Genomic DNA, 18,258 nt, shown 5'->3' on the forward strand with positions numbered 1-18,258 from the left:
CTCATCATTCCATCCTAATCCTTTGGGCCAGCCCTATGAGAGCTGATAGTCAGCTCAGTGGTCTGGTTAAACTATTTTAATAATAATAATAATAATAATTTACAATGACATCAAATTCCTAAACGTAGAATTGGTAATAAAGTTACACGTACTGCATCTATAAACTTGGTCATTTCGTACAACAACGTAATTGTAAAAATTGCTTTAAATATTTCGTTCATGGCTTTTCATCATAAATATAAATTTATCAAGCTTCGGTTGGTTAAGTCACGAAAAGTTTTCTTGGAACTTTCTCTAATCACCAGCCAAGGTTTTGTATTTGGTTATTTGTATACTCTTCATTCACTGGATCTCCTTCCTTTTTGTGTCTTGTTGAGCCGACTACCCTTCTTCACTGCTTCGCTTGTTGATCTGCCCATTACGCGATTACGCTTTTGCTCTCCTTTCTTGGCTCGCACTGGACGTGGTGGGTGTGTTTGGGCAGCTTGGGCAGATCGAGAGAGTATCGGCTCCCCAACAGAGGAGGTCATTTATTTTTCTTACGGCTTTTTCTACTGGAAGTCCTGTGCTCCCGCCGCTGAAGCCTTTGTCATTACTGAGAGGCCCCAATGTACTGATTTCGCCTCTCGCTGTTCAGCACTCCTGGTGCCTTTGAGCTGCTGCTTGCCACTGGCGCTGGCTTTAGCCGTGTGTTTGACCTCCTGGAGTCATCACGAGGCCTTCTAGCGGTGGAAAACGGTAAGCAAAGTGTCATTTTTATCCTTTTTAACTGTTTTAAAGTCTAATTGGGATTACAGTAAAACCCCCATGTTCGCGTTCTCATGGTTCGCGGACTCACGCATTCGCGGGTTTCTCTGTGGAACATATCTAGCCATCATTCGCGGAAAATTCGCCCATTCGCGGTATTTTTCACTGAGAAATATTCACTGATTACTGTATTTTCATATAATTTTCATGACTAAATGCACTTTTTGTGATAAAACTATTAAAATGCTCAGGTATAAGCATTTTTACAGGGTTTTACTTGGTTTAAGCTATCAAAATGGGCAGTTCTAAGTGTTTTTAGAGGGGTTTTAAGCATTCGCGGATTTGACCTATTCGCGGGGGTGGGTGGGACGCATCCCCCGCGAATACGGGGGGTTCACTGTATGCTAAGATATCGGTTCCTTTCACCCTTCCGTTAGAGGGAGGGAAAAATAGTATGATATGTACTGTAAAATGTACGGTTTATTTTTACCCACTATTCCTGCATTCTGCGGCAGGTGCCGGGATGTGTGGTATCTACCGCAGATAAGGGGACAACTCAATTCATTCAAAATGAAATACACTTCTAATTCACACATGCTTAGTCCTTAGGCCAAGGATGGGATTTTTCTAATGGGTTGCTGCAGCTTAATCAGCTGTGTAACGACCTGGCAAAAAATCTGACATATTCAGGCACGAATATCTGTCACTTTACTCTGATACACAGTGAAAAAGCAGATACAAAAACAAGAGGTTTTAAACAGCTTCCTAATATAGAAAAAACATACATCTATGCAGGCAAAATTTTGTGACAATGAACACTTACCTGTACGTTTGCCTGATGTGTGAGAAGACATGAAGTATTTCTCCAACATAATTACAAGAATTGGCTGCCTTCTTGGATAAAGAGAAGAACTTGGACAACTGCTTTGTCAGAGCCTCGTTATTTTCATACGAAAAGCTTGGGAATTCCCATAGGTTAGCTAACAAGCCTGGAAAATATGAAAAATTGAACATCATTAACGACCTACCTGCTATAATGGATCTTCTATTATTCTGACTGCTGTATCTACCTACAGTTAGTTAGAATATATAATGTTATTGATAGTAAAGGATTCAGTAAAGTAAGTATACCTTAGTTTAACCAGACCACTGAGCTTATTAACAGCTCTCCTAGGGCTGGCCCGAAGGATTAGACTTATTTTACGTGGCTGAAGAACCAATTGGTTACCTAGCGACGGGACCTACAGCTTACTGTGGCATCCAAACCACATTATACCGAGAAATGAATTTCTATCACCAAAAAATAAATTCCTCTAATTCTTCATTGGCCGGTCAGAGATTCGAACGCGGGCCCTGCAGAGTGCTAGCTGAGAACGTCTCCAATGTCTTGTTAGTGATAAACAGCAGTGCAGGTTAATATAGTTGGATATCTTGAAAAGTGGGTCTATTAGAGATGTTGATGATTTTCTTAGGGGTTTTGCTTCCAAACCTTTTCTTTTCAGAAAGCAGATAAAGTGCTTGAATATTAATGCTCAGAGTTTTACTAACTAAACATGGGAATCGGGTCATGTAGGGCATTAATCAAATATGAATCACAAAGGTGTGAGCATTCATTGATTGAAGGTTCAATGTTTTAGTTTATTTATGGCAGGTTCATTATTCCGTAAGATACCCAACTTTATAAAAGCTGAGATGACCGTTCAATTTATTGTATCCTCTTTTTACAATATTAAATTAGGAATGTATTGCTCATTTCTTCTGAGTTAGACAAAAAAAAAATTGGCTTGCTTTATGCCACAACATAGCAGCTAATCTGAGATTGGTGGAAATTCTGAATGACCGAATCTTTTACCTCTAAATAAATGCAAACTTCCTCATCATCCTCTTAAAATATAATACATGTGTACAGCATATAATCAAATATCTGACTTCATGTAATGTTTGACCAACAATTTCCCAAAAATATCATTATCCTATCAAATACTCAGTGTATAGCGTGAGTCCTGATTTTCTATGCAGTCAACATAAAGATCAGGATAAGAGAGTAGGTAAAACAACTTGTGTCAGGGTGCCAGCTATCCCTCAAAATACCACCCCACAGGAAGGATGAGGCCAAGAGAGGCTTCAAGCTGTTATTTCAAATTTCTTATAGTCACCGATCACAAAAGCCATAAAATTAATTATCGACAGTATGTTTCCTCTTTATTTTAAGATTTTAGTTTTTTGAGTTATTTAAGAATGCTAATCATCTGTGCAGAAGGATGGGTATCAGACAAATGGAAAAGAAAGGAAATTTCAGTTTTTGTTTCCCTAAAGATGCTGAAACCAGAAAAATGGAATCTCCATAGAAGACAAGATTTTAATTATTCTACCCATCTGATATTCAGCAAACATTTGGATGGAAAGTGCTTAGAGAAGAGATCTAATGCAAGCATGATCCCTGCATCCCTAGACGTGCAACATCCTCTGAAAGCAGTGAAAACTATCTTATCAGGTGAATGAGGAATTTTGAGACCTGCTGAACAGACATTGTGACCAGAGAAGGCCCCCTTGCCAGGAGAGTCAGCCGATCTGGACGCCACTAGACTCGAGGCCAATGATTCTTCCCAGTAAACAAAAGAGCCAAGTTTTGGCTAGTGGCAGTGGCTGTTGCCATGTTGTTGCTTGTACTTCAGGAAGAAACCTGTCAAAAATATCTCATATGTGCAATATGATGAATTAACTGTGGCAGAGAGAGAGAGAGAGAAACTCTTATCTTTACAAAAACTAGGTTGTGTATCATTTCATAAACCTATTCTTTGTATTTAGTGAGATGAAAATCCCACCGAAAGGGAACCACATATTAAGTCCCTCAAATTCTGGTTCAAACAAGGACATAGGAATTTTATTGCATCTTTTTTTTTTAACTCTAGGGGAAGGGGGTTTGGGAGGCACAGGAAAGTTTCCAACGGGATGACCAGAAGGTTGGGCGAGATAGGAGGGGAACGGTAGTAAGACTTTTTACAGGAATAAGCACACAGACAAGGTGTTGATGGTGGAAGGTGGGTGGCCGTGGAAGGAGTTTCCCAGGATGAAAGGGGATGGTAACACAGTGTGGAATGGGTGGAGAGGGTAAAAAGGCATTTGACTTTGTTAGAGCTTTTTTTGTTTTATGTTTTTTAATGTTTATGCTTTTTCCACATTTTATTAAAGGATATTACAATGCTGTACTGCATTTTGTAACGAAATAAATCCTTGCTGATGTGACTGTTGCTGTTGCTGTCCTTTTGAAGGGCGTTGTCCCTTCTGACCACTTACCTGTTTATGAGGGAAAGTTTTCTGCAGGCTTATATGATTTTTGATCAAAGCGAGCCTTTTTTTGAATTGGGCAAAGGGAAATTTTGGGTTTTTTGTTTCCTGAATTCCCCTTTTCCCAGAAGAGCGTACACTGTACAAGTTTGTTGGCGTGCTTGCTCGTTGAATTAAGTTACAATAGAATCCTCAAATAGGTCCTTACAGAAGGGTTAGACTGTAATAAAGCGGTCACATTATTGGAGCCTTCCAATGTTTCCATTTGTGCTTTTAAGTGCCAGTCTAAAAAGTCACACAGAGTGCTTCCCGTAGGGTTCTCATAAGACTTTTAGCCACAACAGCAAAAAGTGCCCTGCGATCTTCTGGAAGCCTCTTGGTGGAACTTCTAGCAAGGTGGAAGTGGATAAGATACTAAGGAGAAGAGTCCTAGCCAAGAATTCTGACAAAGCTGTCTCATCTGGGATTCTTCTCACTGGGTCCCAAATTACTGAGTAGCAACATCAAGGGGAGCTTTTTCCTTTCAAAAGGGAGTTGAGGTGTTGCCCATTCCTTGGTGGCATTTTTTTAAACCAGGAGGACTGTGGTGGATGATTTTAGTTATGCCATTGGCTTCCGTTTTCTAGTTACTACATAATTCTGAGTTTGCCTTCACATGGTTAATTATTTTAAAAGTGAAGGGAAAGAAGGCTGGGGGGTACTTGGTGAGCAAGTTGGGTTTTATTCATAATGGAAGTATACATCCGCCTACCCTTGACCTGGTAAAGGGCGTCATCTATAGCAAGCTACTTATGCAAACTGTTAGAGAAAATGTAAGTGCCCGACTAACATGGCACACTCGAGAAAATAAAATTTTGACTCAGTTTGGGTCACAGTGTAACAGATCTACATTAGATCCTCTCTCTATAGAGGTTTTGAACGAAAACAAATTACTGTAGCTGTCTTTTTTGACAGTGAAAAAGCATACGATACTACATGGAGGTATGCTGCATTAAAAACTTGACAAAACAACAACATCTGTGGACGTTACCTGGGTTTATACAAAACTTTTTGACAAATCACAGTTTTCAGGTGAGAACTGATGATGATCTGTCTAGAACATTTCCACTTGAAAATGGTGTTCCACAGGGAAGTGTCCTTAGTGGCACACTGTTTACTTGAGCAATTAATGATATCAGTAATAATCTACCTATTGGCATTAAAAGTAACCTGTACATGGATGATTTTGCCATATAATATTCAGCATCTTGAATAAAACATGCAGAACAAATCATTAATAAAAGCATAGTAAAAATAGATGAATGGGCCTCATCTGTAGGCTTTAATTTTCCTTAGATAAAACTCAAGCAATCATGTTTTCTAAAAATAAAAAGTGGAAAAAAGGTGAAGGAATAGACTTAAAAATCAGAAACCATAGAATACCAATTGGCCAAACAGCAAAATTTTTGGGATTGGTATTTGATACTCACTTGAACTGGAAAGCCCACGTAACATATGTAAAATCTAAATGTAAAAGAACATTAAATCTAATTAGAAAACTATCGAACACTACTTGGGGAGCCGATAGACATACCCTTGCTGTACTGTATAAAGCAACAGTTCTGTCTATCATTGATTATGGAAGCGAAGTACTATGGCTCAGCATCGGATGCAGCGCTGAAAATGTTAGACCCTGTTCACAATGAAGGTCTTAGAAATATCCTCAGGAGTCTTTAGGTCATCATCAAAATCATCTTTACAAGTTGAATGTGGTAACTGCCTCTGTCTCTCCATAGAGAGCTAGTAACAATGAAAAGTGCTCTAAGAATTCAAACTAGTGATTCTCCAACAAAAAAATTATTTGAATTAAGAGATGTATTTATAAATAACCATCCACCACCTTTCCCAATTAGAGCTAGAAGACTGTTTGAGTCGCTGAACATAAATATAGAAGAGCCTTTAATGGTAAAATCACCTCCTCCTCGGACAATGAATAAAATGAGAATCTGTACACACCTCATTTATCAAAAAGTTACTCATATACACCAGAACACCATAGACAACATACAGTAGAGCATATAAGACGAAAAGATCCACATTACGCAATATATACAGATGGATCTAAATCAGACCACGGAGTGGGATATGCTGCAGTGTCCCAGGACAGGACCTATCAGTTCTCTCTTCCTAATAATACTTTAGTATTCACAGCAGATTTGTGTGGAATTGCATCAGCTATAAAAATAATTAAACATCATTCAATAATTTTGTGATTTTTAGTGACTCAAGAAGTGCTATAGAAGCTATTCAGTTACAAATCAAAAAATAATATAGTACAGCAAATTAAATTATTTCTCCATAACTTATATAATAATGGAAAAAATGTAGAAATGTGTCAAAGGAAATGAAGATTTAGACAAAGCAGCCAAAGAAGCAACCCACATGATAAGATCAAATGTGAACATCCCTGTTACTGATTATGTAACACACACAAAAATGGGTATCATAAATAAATGGTAATATATATGGAATGAAGAACCTGAAAGTAATGAATTGAAACAAAACCTAATGTTAAAAAATGGAGTCCATCATATCAGAAAGAGAGACATGCACAAGTAATTCCAACACGTCTCAAAATAGGCCATACTCGTCTGACACATGGGCACTTAATGAGCAGCCCAGGTGGCCTGGCTCCCGAGCGCTCAGAGTGCAGGGTGATGATAACGGTCAGACGTGTTATACGAGTGTCCAAAGTATGACCAACAGCGACTGTCAACTTTTGGAAATAAATCAATAGAGGTAATTTTGTCAGAATCTTTTACATTTTCAATCATTCCAATTTCGATGTTTGTGAGGAACTGTAGTTTAATAAAATATAAAAATAAGTAATTAATAAAAGCAAGAAAACCCTTATAGCGCTTGTCGAATTAAAAAAAAAACAAAATTTAAAAATATTACATGCCTTATATTCTGAATTTTAACATACCTTTTCAGTGTGTATGTAAGGAAGTATGAGTAAATGTATTTACTGTATATATGTGTTCCAGTATGAGAGTACGTGCCTGTGTGCAGTTTTTAATTTCATTTTAATACGTTCATCATCGTACTGAATGATCTATTGGTTTCTAGTGCTTGGCCTCAGGCCTAGACCTCGTATTTTAATCTGATCCTTCAGGTCAGCCCTATTAGAGCTGAAAGTCAGCTCAGTGGTCCGGTTAAACTACTTTAATAATAAATAAATAATGCTGTATTCCCACATAAGAGAACTGTTTCCTTTTGAGGTTTCTCCATGTCTGGCAAAGGTGGTACCAGGCGCCATTCTGTGTTAGGGAATGCTGCCCTGTCTCTAAACTTCACATGTACAACTTCGATCACGGTTTTTCTCTCATTAATTAGATACTGTTAGAGAAAATATGCATTGAAGTGTCTCATCAAGGATTATCAGTACCATCTGGGGAGAATATTGGAACCCGTTGTGTTTTGACCTGAAGTTTTGTAGTCCGAACTGGCTGTTTTGTTGGCTCCAGTTGGAATTCTAAGCTTGGACCTTGTTTGGTCAGAGTTTGTTAAAACTCTCTCCTTTCGGCTGCAGGATACAGTACTTTTACCCTTTGGAATGTACATCACTGACTTGATTTCTTTCATTTCCTGTTCGGAACCATGCAATATGTCCATCGTATTTGCCGTTCTGTGGCAAGGGCATCTTAATTTCCTTACGGAACTGATCAAATGCTGCAAACTGTATACCCCTTTTGGGGAAGCTTGCATAATCTGACTGAGCATCCACAGCTGAACTGTGACTGCCTAGGGGGCAGAGGTCCTGGGTGAATTACTATACCCCTCCAAAAAATGTAGTCATTTCAATGGGGGTTAAGTGAATCCTTGTATCCCTTTTGGGGGAAGGATCCTGATCAGCTTCTGAGAGCTGCATGGGGGATTGAATTCCTTCTGGAAAGTTTCAGAAGGAAAGTTTCTTCCATCAATAGCTGAAGGTTGCATCCTGATCCTTCTTTGTTCAGCAAGGTCATTTCTAGCAATGTCAACTTCATTTGTAAGAAAACCACCTCCAAGAGGAACTTCCTCTATTTCCTCCACGGGGTTAACCTGGGAGGTATGTTGGACTGAATGTTTTGGCCCAAATATAGGTCTTCTGAGAAGGGGTTAAATATTTGCTGCCGGAGTTCTGCCAGAAAGATATAATCTCCCCCTTCCTGAACCCTAGGACCCATCATGACAGTTTAAAATGAGCTGTTTCGTCCTTAAAACTTTCTGCCAAGAGCACACTGCAACTTTCACACACATCTGGCCACCAAGCAAATTTGTCTTGTTTTTTACGAGAACTATACTCATGGCAGGTGGAATGGGCCGTACCCACTGGCAAAAAGCGAACCGAGAAATTTGCTACGGAACACTTGAGCTGAGGGTCCTGCATAATGGTGGCCCTGTGCTGAAAAAACCAAGTTATTAGAAATTAATTAGTATAAATTGTTTTTAATAATGGACACTTTTGTAACACCCCTGTATCATTAGCATATTACATCTTACAGGTTAGTTTGATTACCAGTGTGTAAATGTAATACTTTTATAAAATATCCAAATCAACTTAAACCATTTTAGGTTTAGGTTAATTTTGACACCATATAAGGCTGTATTACTTAAACTATTAGTTCTTTTGCAATGACTGTATGAAATTTTAACTCTAAATTGTCATGCCACACAGCCTATCTTCTATGAACTAATTTGTCTAACTAACCCAAGCTAGTGTTTTATATGGCTTAGGTTAATTCTTTAGTATAATCTACATTAATCTAAGCATAGAAGATTTCTTAGAGGATTCTCACTTAACCTATTCTAAGCTGCTTCTTTTTCTAAGTTTATTTAAAAACCTATGGATATAAGCTATGCAAAATTAATCCTCCTGTAATCTGGATTTTTGTTTTATGTAGCCGAGACTACAACTTTTGTCTGATACTCAGCCACGCTGTTTCTAAATTAGCAGTAGGATATTCCCTTAAAAAGGGATTTCTACTTAATCTGGTTAGGCTGTTGCCTGTTCCAGGCTGATATCACTTGTAAGGGTATAGGCTACATAGGACCTTACCAGTGTTACTAACCCTAGAATACTGTTTGTATGTACCCCTAGGCTTATTTGTTCTTTCTTAGCCTAGTATAGGGTATTACCTAATCCAGATTTTAATAGATCACACTTAGTTAGATGTATAGGCTATATAAAACCAGCAACTTACTAATATGTAAGCTTATAGTTAGGCTACTATTTTTGCCTAACCCAGGTTACTTGGTCTACTATATAAAATAGTAACCCAATAAAGCACTGTATAATCTTATAGCTAGGCTATCACTTACTCTAATCTAGGATGTTCTTCGCTGGGCGAGTGGGTTCCGTTCTCAGCTAGCACTATGCTGGCCGCGAGTTCGAATCTCCGACCGGCCAGTGAAGAATAAGAGGAATTTATTTCTTGCGATAGAAATTCATTTCTCGCTATAATGTGGTTCGGATTCCACAATAAGCTGTAGGTCCCGTTGCTAGGTAACCAATTGGTTCTTAGCCACGTAAAAAAAATCTAATCCTTCGGGCCAGCCCTGGGAGAGCTGTTAATCAGCTCAGTGGTCTGGTTAAACTAAGGTATACTTACTAATCTAGGATACTGCTTAATCCGAATTATTTAATTCACAAGGGTATGGTTACGTCAAAATACAATTGCCTTAGTATGTAGCCTTAAGGCTAGGCTACCATCTCAACCGGCACAGGTTACTATTCTCAACTAGTTCTAGATTACATGGTCTAGGAAAATGATTTAGTTCAAAAATGGAATACTTTTGTAAAAGTTTATCACTTAATCTAATGTAAGATACTGCATAGTCCTGGATTGTTTTAAATCAGGCTTAAGTATACAGGCTATATAAAAGGAAAAATTCAGTAGCCTGTTTATCAAATCCTAGGGTCTTGGTGTAAACTAGGCTGCTGCCTAGGACCATAAAAGGATATGTCTTAAAAGGTTCTTACTTTAATTTAGGCTACTGCCTAATCCAGGTTATTTAAATCCCCTTTAGGATTGTAATTGTAGGTTATAGGCTAAAGACAACATCTATTATAGTAGTTATTCACACTGAATTTGTTAGGCTACCATCTCATGTAGGCTACCGCCCAGGCTATTGTAGACATCGTTATCTGAAAGGATTATCTAAACTAATAATAAATTGTGGAACATTTCTTTAATTAAAATTTCTAAATAGAATGATTAAAAATTCAAATTTTTGGGGCCTTTTGCAAATAACAGAGAATGTGAGAGAGCACCGACCAAGTGCTTAGAAAACAAAGTCCGGTTCCCGGCTTCTGTACACAAAATAATCACTTGTTCCACAGTTTAAACTAACAATTTTTAACTGGAGCTTAAAATTAAACACTCAACTTTCAAGTTGAGATGTTTCCATGATTCTCGCTGATGAAAGAATTTGAAATCAAAGTGATTTTGTGAGGAGCACTGAATCACTGTGCACACAATTTTGACTAGCAGCGGTAATGGGGCTGGTCTTTTGCCTGGCCTGGTCGTAAACAAGATGGCAGACGCGCAATAGTCACTTCTTGCAGTTTTTGACGTAGGAAAAACTGGGTTCAGCTTCGCTGAAGATAGGGGAAAATGCCCTCTTATCTTTGAGTCCATTCTACTCTTATCACGTGTGTCATAGTGTTTTCAGTACGACACAATACTCAGCTACAAGACCAGGCTAGAAAAATATGTCTTTGATACTAGTCTAGTCACATGGAGCGCTGGCACACCACTGGGGGTAACTCCTTGAGGACGAAACAAGTGACTACGCTATCAGAAATATATATAAAATTTTTCATACCAATTTTACACTCAAATGCATGAAAACTTATACAGAAAATTACTGCACTTCAAAAATTAAGCAAACACTTTCTGCAGGGGTACCACTCTTTGAAAAGTGCAGAAACTTTGCGAATGGGCATCACATCTTGTAAACGTACACTACCTGTAAGTGCTGTAATTTCCTTTGTATCATATTTATGCATGCACAAAAATAAAAATAATACATTTTTCATATAGATTTTATGAATAAAAGCATGAAAGCTTATAAATTTATTCAAAAAGTAAACATAAACACTTCTGCAGGGTTTCTTCAGGATTTCGCAAATGTCACGTGTCTGAGAAAATCGTGTATGTCAATTAGTTTGGTTCCAAAGAAAAGTTTGCGCATCTGTGAATTCGTGCAACTCGAACTGCATAAATCTGAGGTACTGTATTGCTGTACTAAATCGATGCATCCATGTTCAAACCACAATCATTACCATAATCAATTCCCTGCAAAGGTCGTCACCGATGCAAGAAGAGGGAAGCAGGAAAACTTACTGGAATAGAAGTAAAAGGGAGAGAGTTTCCCACTTATTAATTGAGCCCACTTGAACCCACTGTAGAGATTGAAGGCACAAATAACGCATTCGATCCCTACAGCGGGCCTCCAAGCCCCTCGCCTCAACAAGGGGTTGGGATTGGAGGACCCTCTTTTCCAAGGCAACTTCAACATAGAATATAAATATTCCATGGCGAAGCCATGCAAGTTCAACAAGGATTCTTTTAATGAGAGGGTCTACTTCATGGATGTCTTTTACACTTTTTTCACTTTTATGTTACTCTACCCTGTGGTAATCACCACTCACTCAGGATATTTGGCTAAATCTCTTTATCTACTTCTTGCATCCACTGTTTCATCCACTGTGAACCAACACTCCACACATTTTAAGGGCTTCCCACATTGGTACCTGATCCATGGATTCTGATTTAACCTCCGTATAAGGAGCATCCTTTTCATTTTTTTAATTCAATTATTTTTTATTACTCCATGAAACTGTTTCTTTGTTGGACTTACCAAGCTAGCAGTTAGCCTAAACTGGGTTACTCTACGTGCTGAAGTGGTTTAGTGATACAAAATATGTAGGTGCAGTACTTTTCCACCTGACATCTTTCCCTAAGAAAAGTTAATCTCTACTTTAACGCTTCCGCCCACATAGATCCTAAGCTGCAGTAGGACAAAGGGCTGCCCTTTTCAAAAATGCTCAATTATTCTAAAAATGAATTTTAAGTTTCAAGCATGCAAATCACTAGAATAGGAAGCTCCCCTCCCATCTGACTGGGCACACAAACATTTGAAGGGCAAAGCCTCATACTAAAAACAGATGAGAATGTAGGAATTGTACCTTACTTGAGGGTGACTTTTTGCCACACATTATAACATGATATCGTTAAAGTCCTAAGTGAGAAGCAATACAAGCTGATCATGTTCTCAAAATACATCTCTTGCTTTTAAGGATGATTACTGATAGGTTCTCCTATCATCATAAGAAATATTTTACACACTACAGCACACCTTGACAAGATAAGAGGAACCTACATACGAGTGTCAGGAAAGAAGAAAAAACACGTCAAATCACATAAAGAGAATATAAGACAGCACAATAAAGTCCATGCACTAATATAAACTCAAGTTACTACTAATTTTATGTACATAAAATAAAGGAAAAAAAATTAAGTACTAAACCTTCTGGTAAATGATAGATGTATTGTATTGTAAACAGGATTCTTCACATTACCTGACTTAGGTCGCTGAAGCAGAAGCATTTGACCATCAGTATGTTTTAGTACGATGACAGTACTAGTCTGTTCCCTAACTTTAATCTTTGCAGCTTTCCTTGGGTAATTCTGCACTCCCAAACTGGAAAAATTCAAAAAAATGAAAAGGCAAAAGTAAAACCAAATCTTCTGTTAACAAAGGTTTTTACAGTATTTTGATTCTTTAAATAGTACTGTACTGTTCCAGAGAAATACAATGTTGGTCAACTTTCAAAGTTTGGTGGTAGAATGTGCGCCTTGTACATTGCCACCAGCACAAATACAATATCTACTTCTCTTCTCTATTTGCACAAGGAAATGGAAAGTGGTTTCTATAAGTTTTATCAGTGACATAAATAAAATAATCATAATACAAGGATAATTAGTCTTTGCCAATGAAATTGATCATATTCATTTTAGCATACACAATTGCATATAACCTTATTTAAGGCAAACAAGTCTTGATGAAGGAAAACCTATTTTGGTAGCCACTGTGAGCCATCAAAGGAGTTACTCTTATGGGGGCCCCAGGCTCCATGAGAGAGACCAGCGAATATCAAAGAATTTTCTCAAAGTTGGTCTTTGCCAGAATAGTGCCTTTGATAGACACAATGATAAGAGTATAAAAGGACTCTAAAGGCAAGAGGGCTCTTCCCCTGCCTACGTTGATTACCCAGTTTTCATCCCTCTCACACTGGTGTGGCAACAGTCCACAAGCTGGAGAGCCCTATTGCTTGCTGGGTCTGTGAAAGAAAAATATACCTCAAATTCTCATGCCTTTTCGTCAAAGAAAGCTGGTGGGTTTGAGGACACACAACAGCTACCACATATGAGGTTTTCCTTCACCAAAACCTGTTTTTGGATTATTTTAGCTCCTGATTAAAAAATCCCAAGGATCCACACAAAAAAAATTACCCATCATAAAGTCACTTAAGTTTTCACCTACCTCCTTTTATTCAGGATAACCATTAGGGTTTCACAATGAAGGATATGAAAAATATGAACCTATACAGTATATGTTATTCTAAGTGATTCTGAAGTATTCATGAAATTATGCCCGGCTGGGATATAGCATTACTGTGCCCCTCCTAGCAATACCTCAGAATTGTCACAGCATCAAGGCCCTTTATTTTCTAACCCAAGCACCTACGGGATCAGGACTTACCATACCATGTACCAAAACACAGTGTACCCAAAGTCATTGGAAGCCATGGTAGCAGTGTTCAAGGAACACTATCTCTGTAAACACAAAGACTTTTTGCAGGATATTTCTCCAAAAAAAGCCAGGGATGCTTCCACCCACCTAATGCCAAGCAAAGCAGAGGAGGGTAGGTTTTATCTTCCTGTCTAGAGACACTAAGTCTCTGCCCAAGCACAGAAGTGGCTTGTTTGTAATAGGGTACAGTATAAGAAAAATACACCATCTGGGATATTTGCTGCACATCTAGATAAACTTGGAGCGCTTGGACTGGGGATAACGCCTTGTCTGTAATTTCAAGTTCCCGTAGAAGAATAGGGGAATTCTTCTTCAAAGGGTCCTTATTCTTGGCCAGAAATGACAAAGACAACAGTGACGGTACAGTGTGTGGGTTTTAAACACTGTCCCCACCTTAGGGAGCCAGTATGCCACGATGGTCTTCTACTTCACATTCATGTACCTCTTGTAGAATAATTTTATGGTCCTTGTGCTGCCGACCACTATCAGGAGAACAGTGAGGCCTGCCCAAGAGAATGCCACAGCCACCCTCCTCCTCGAGCCGCAAGCAGAGCCCCCTGGAGCCAACCAATCAGTGCCCGCATTGGTCAAACAGACTCGCAGTCAGTAAGAGAGCTCCTGGAATATGATCGACCAATGAAAAATAGCTCCCTTTCTTAGGCAAACCTAGTTTTGGGTGTAAACATTCACTTTCTTCAATGATAGCAAGTGAATACTGATTCGCCAGATAATAAATGAACTTTGGACAGCTGCTTTATAATTTACCTGCTGAAACAAAGAAACTTATATGCCAAGTTGAGAAGGCAAAATATAAGATCTTCGGCATATAGAGTGCCATTCTTTTCAAAGAAGATTCAATATCCCAAATTCTTTGGAAGATTTGGAGCAGTAAAGGAAATAAGAGTGATTTTTCAAGGATTTGATAATAAATGGGATGCATGGATATCCTTCAACAAACTTGAAGCACTTTGGGCAGACAAACAGATGAATTATGTAGAAATAGGTAGTTATAAATTTAAAGGTGCACTCTGTGACAAGAGATGATGACCATGGATCAATATGCACAGCCAGGAGAACAGCCTACTTGAAAACTCCTTCTGTAACTCTGTTAGTACTAACTGAACAGTTGTCAACAAACATGTCTGAGGCATCGAGTTCCCCCCAAGTGCTGCAGCACCCATACAGGGTCAGTAGTATCTTTCACAAGTCACCACTGAAAGGTCCTTCAGAGAGGAGAAGGAGAATTCAAACTGACGTGACTGACAGTTCTAAATTTTGTTACAAAATTCAAAACCATTCTGAACAAACAAATCTCCATCCTCCCAAGCACCATACAAACGAGAGCCTAAATAACTCTCCTATGCCTCCGCGAATGTCAGGGCTAAAATAAACACAGCATCTGGGTCCAGAGTTACGTCTGACAGCCATCGAAAATTATTATTATTATTATAAAGTAGTTTAACCAGACCACTGACCTAACTATCAGCTCTCATAGGGCTGGCCCAAAGGATTTGCATGAACTGTCAGGTCTAGACCAGAAGAATGAATGAAAATTAAATTAAAAACTGCACAAAGGCATACGCTCTCATACTGGAACACAATTACACAATAAATACATTTAAACTCATGTTTTCACACATACTCACTAAAAAGGCATATCAAAATTCAGAATAGGTTAAGTAACATTTTAAAATTTAGTTGTTTTAAAATTCATTACACGGCCTAAGGGTTTTCGTATTTTATTACATATTCTTATATTTTGTTAATTAAATCACAGTTCCTCATGAACATTAAAATTGGAATTACTGAAAATCTAGAAGATTCTGACAAAATTTCCTTCATTGATCTACTTACAAAATATGATAGTCGCTGCATGTTATAATTTGGACATTCACGCAGACTCTTATCAACACTTTGCAATCTGGGCATTTGGGAGGAGGGCCACATAGACTGTTCATTAAGTGTCCATGTGTCAAACGAGTATGGCCTATTCAAAGACACATCAGAATTACTTGTGTGTGTGTCTCTGTGATATGAATTCCATTTTCCAACACTGGATTTTATCTGTTTTAATTTATTATTTTCAGGTTCTTCATTCCATATATTTTGCCATTTCCTCACAATGATTGTTTTCCTATATCTTATATAGTCACTAATAGGGACGTTTACATTAGCTCTTGTCATGTGGACCACTTCTTTAGCTGCTTTATCAGCCTCTTCACTTCCTTTAATCCTTACATGGGCAGAGATCCAACATATTTCAATATTTTTTCCATTATTATACAATTTATGGTGAAAACTTAATTTCACGTACAATGTTATTTTTTGGATTGTAACTTTGGCTTCTATAGCACTTCTGGAGTCGCTATGAATCACGAAATTATTAAATAGGGCTTCTTTGATTAATTTTACTGCTGATGCTATTGCACACAACTCGGCTATAAATACTGAGGCATCATCTGGTAGAGAGAACTGGTATGTTTTGTCTGGGGATACCGCAGCATATCCCACTCCGTATTGTGACTTAGATCCGTTGGTGTATATTGTGTAATGTGGACCTTTTCGGATTATATGTTCCACTGTATGTTTTCTATGGTGTTCTGGGGTATATGAATAACTTTGATAAATATTTCAAGTGTGTACAAATTCTCATTTTATTCAATGTCCAAGGAGGAGGTAATTTGACTATTAATGGTAGCTGTATATTTAAATTCAGTGACTCTAACAATCTTCTAGATCTAATTGGGAAAGGTGGTAAATGATTTGTCAGAATCTTCTAGATTTTCAGTAATTCCAATTTTAATGTTCATGAGGAACTGTGATTTAATTAATAAAATATGAAAATAAGTAATAAAATACGAAAACCCTTAGTGGCTTTGGGGCATAGGGTCTTAACACTCTCTCCTGGCCTAAAATTTTTATTTTTTGAGGTAGATCTTCACTCTCCAATTTTATCTTTGCTATTTTTAATATTTATTTATTGCTCTTTTTTTTTTTTTTTTGTTGTACAACATATACCTCACAATCCTGAACCTTGGGGTATCCTTTTTAAGAGTCTAATAGCGTTTTCTTGTCGATTGGTTTGTTGTTAATTTCAGGAAGTACGTTGGTACCCTGAATGCTATTCATAGTATCGTGTTTTTTCACTTTAACATTTATATTGTTTATATTTTTCCAAGATAAATAGTTTTCAGACTGACTTTTGTTGTGGCTTCTATAAGCCCAGTCTTCTATTTCATTTGTCTGGATGACAACCCTGCCATTGAATGTGTATTTGATAAATAATTTTCCAGTTTAAGTGCAGAAATATTTTGGTCAGTTCCATGATTAGAAACCTTGACCAACTTCCACTCCCAAAGAGGGAATCGAAGCGAGTCAAGGTTGGGTCATGACAGCACTTAGTTCTTTTGGGTTTACTAAATGGTATTAAGGTTTTAATACCACTCTGACTTTTGTAATTTGGGCTTTCCTTAAAACAGTCCATAGCCATGCCAGAAGTCATGGGGAGGTTGGATGGATGGATGGATGGATGTATGATATTTAGGGCAAAAGCCCAGGCACTGGGGCCAACAAGGCCATTCAGCGCCGTAATGGAAAGAAAATAAATTATGTTAAAGTTATGAATTCATGAAGGAAATGATTAATAAATAAAATGAAGTGATGTGACCAATAAATAAGGGTATGAAGTTTAATGAATGATGTGCTATATACATAAAAAAAAATTAATGTCATTAAAATTCTACTTGATGTAATAAATTATTAAATAAAATTAAATATCGTTAAAAATTTTAATACACTTTAAAAAAGAGATGATAGCAGAAATATCTGCTTCATCTCCCAAAATATCAGACAGGATTTACCCTGAAAATATCTCTCTTTGGTTAAAATATCTGGGGCAGACCACCAGAATGTGCTCCACTGTTAGTGTCTCGTCACAGTAAGCACACTCTGGAGGGCTGCTTCTTCAAAAATAAACTGATGGGTCAGACGAGTGTGCCCAATCCTTAATCTCGTTAAAATAACCTCTGTTCTGTCTGTCAAGCTGGAATGACGAAGACCACGGTAGTACATTATCCCTAATATTTCTATATTTCTTATTATTGGCAAGAAGGGGAGAAGTCCACCTTTCTTGCCATTTACTTAAAACATAAGATCTAATGGGACCTTTAGATCTGTATGAGGCACTTTTCTAAAAGAGGTTTCTGATAAAATACTAGCAGCTTTCGCTTCCCTGTCTGCCATCTCGTTTCCAAAAATCCCCACGTGAGAAGGGACCCAACAGAAAGAGACTGATTTACGCCGACAATATATACGAAAAAGCCACTCCTGAACTTTTTGAATTAATGGATGAAAGCTATAAAATTTTTTTAATAGCTTCTA

At 37.8% G+C, this 18,258-nt stretch overlaps 1 protein-coding gene across 1 annotated transcript in view; it reads right to left on the reverse strand.

Annotated features, from left to right (window-relative positions):
• Nucleotides 1-18,258, reverse strand: part of LOC136845658 (adenine DNA glycosylase-like) — a 117,861-nt gene that overhangs the window by 11,622 nt on the left and 87,981 nt on the right. Inside the window, 2 exon segments of the mRNA XM_067115808.1 lie at nucleotides 1,571-1,736; nucleotides 12,644-12,765. Coding sequence (XP_066971909.1) covers nucleotides 1,571-1,736; nucleotides 12,644-12,765 — 288 coding nt within the window.

The sequence above is a fragment of the Macrobrachium rosenbergii genome, chromosome 14, assembly GCF_040412425.1.
Source record: "Macrobrachium rosenbergii isolate ZJJX-2024 chromosome 14, ASM4041242v1, whole genome shotgun sequence".
Classification (NCBI taxonomy): domain Eukaryota; kingdom Metazoa; phylum Arthropoda; class Malacostraca; order Decapoda; family Palaemonidae; genus Macrobrachium; species Macrobrachium rosenbergii.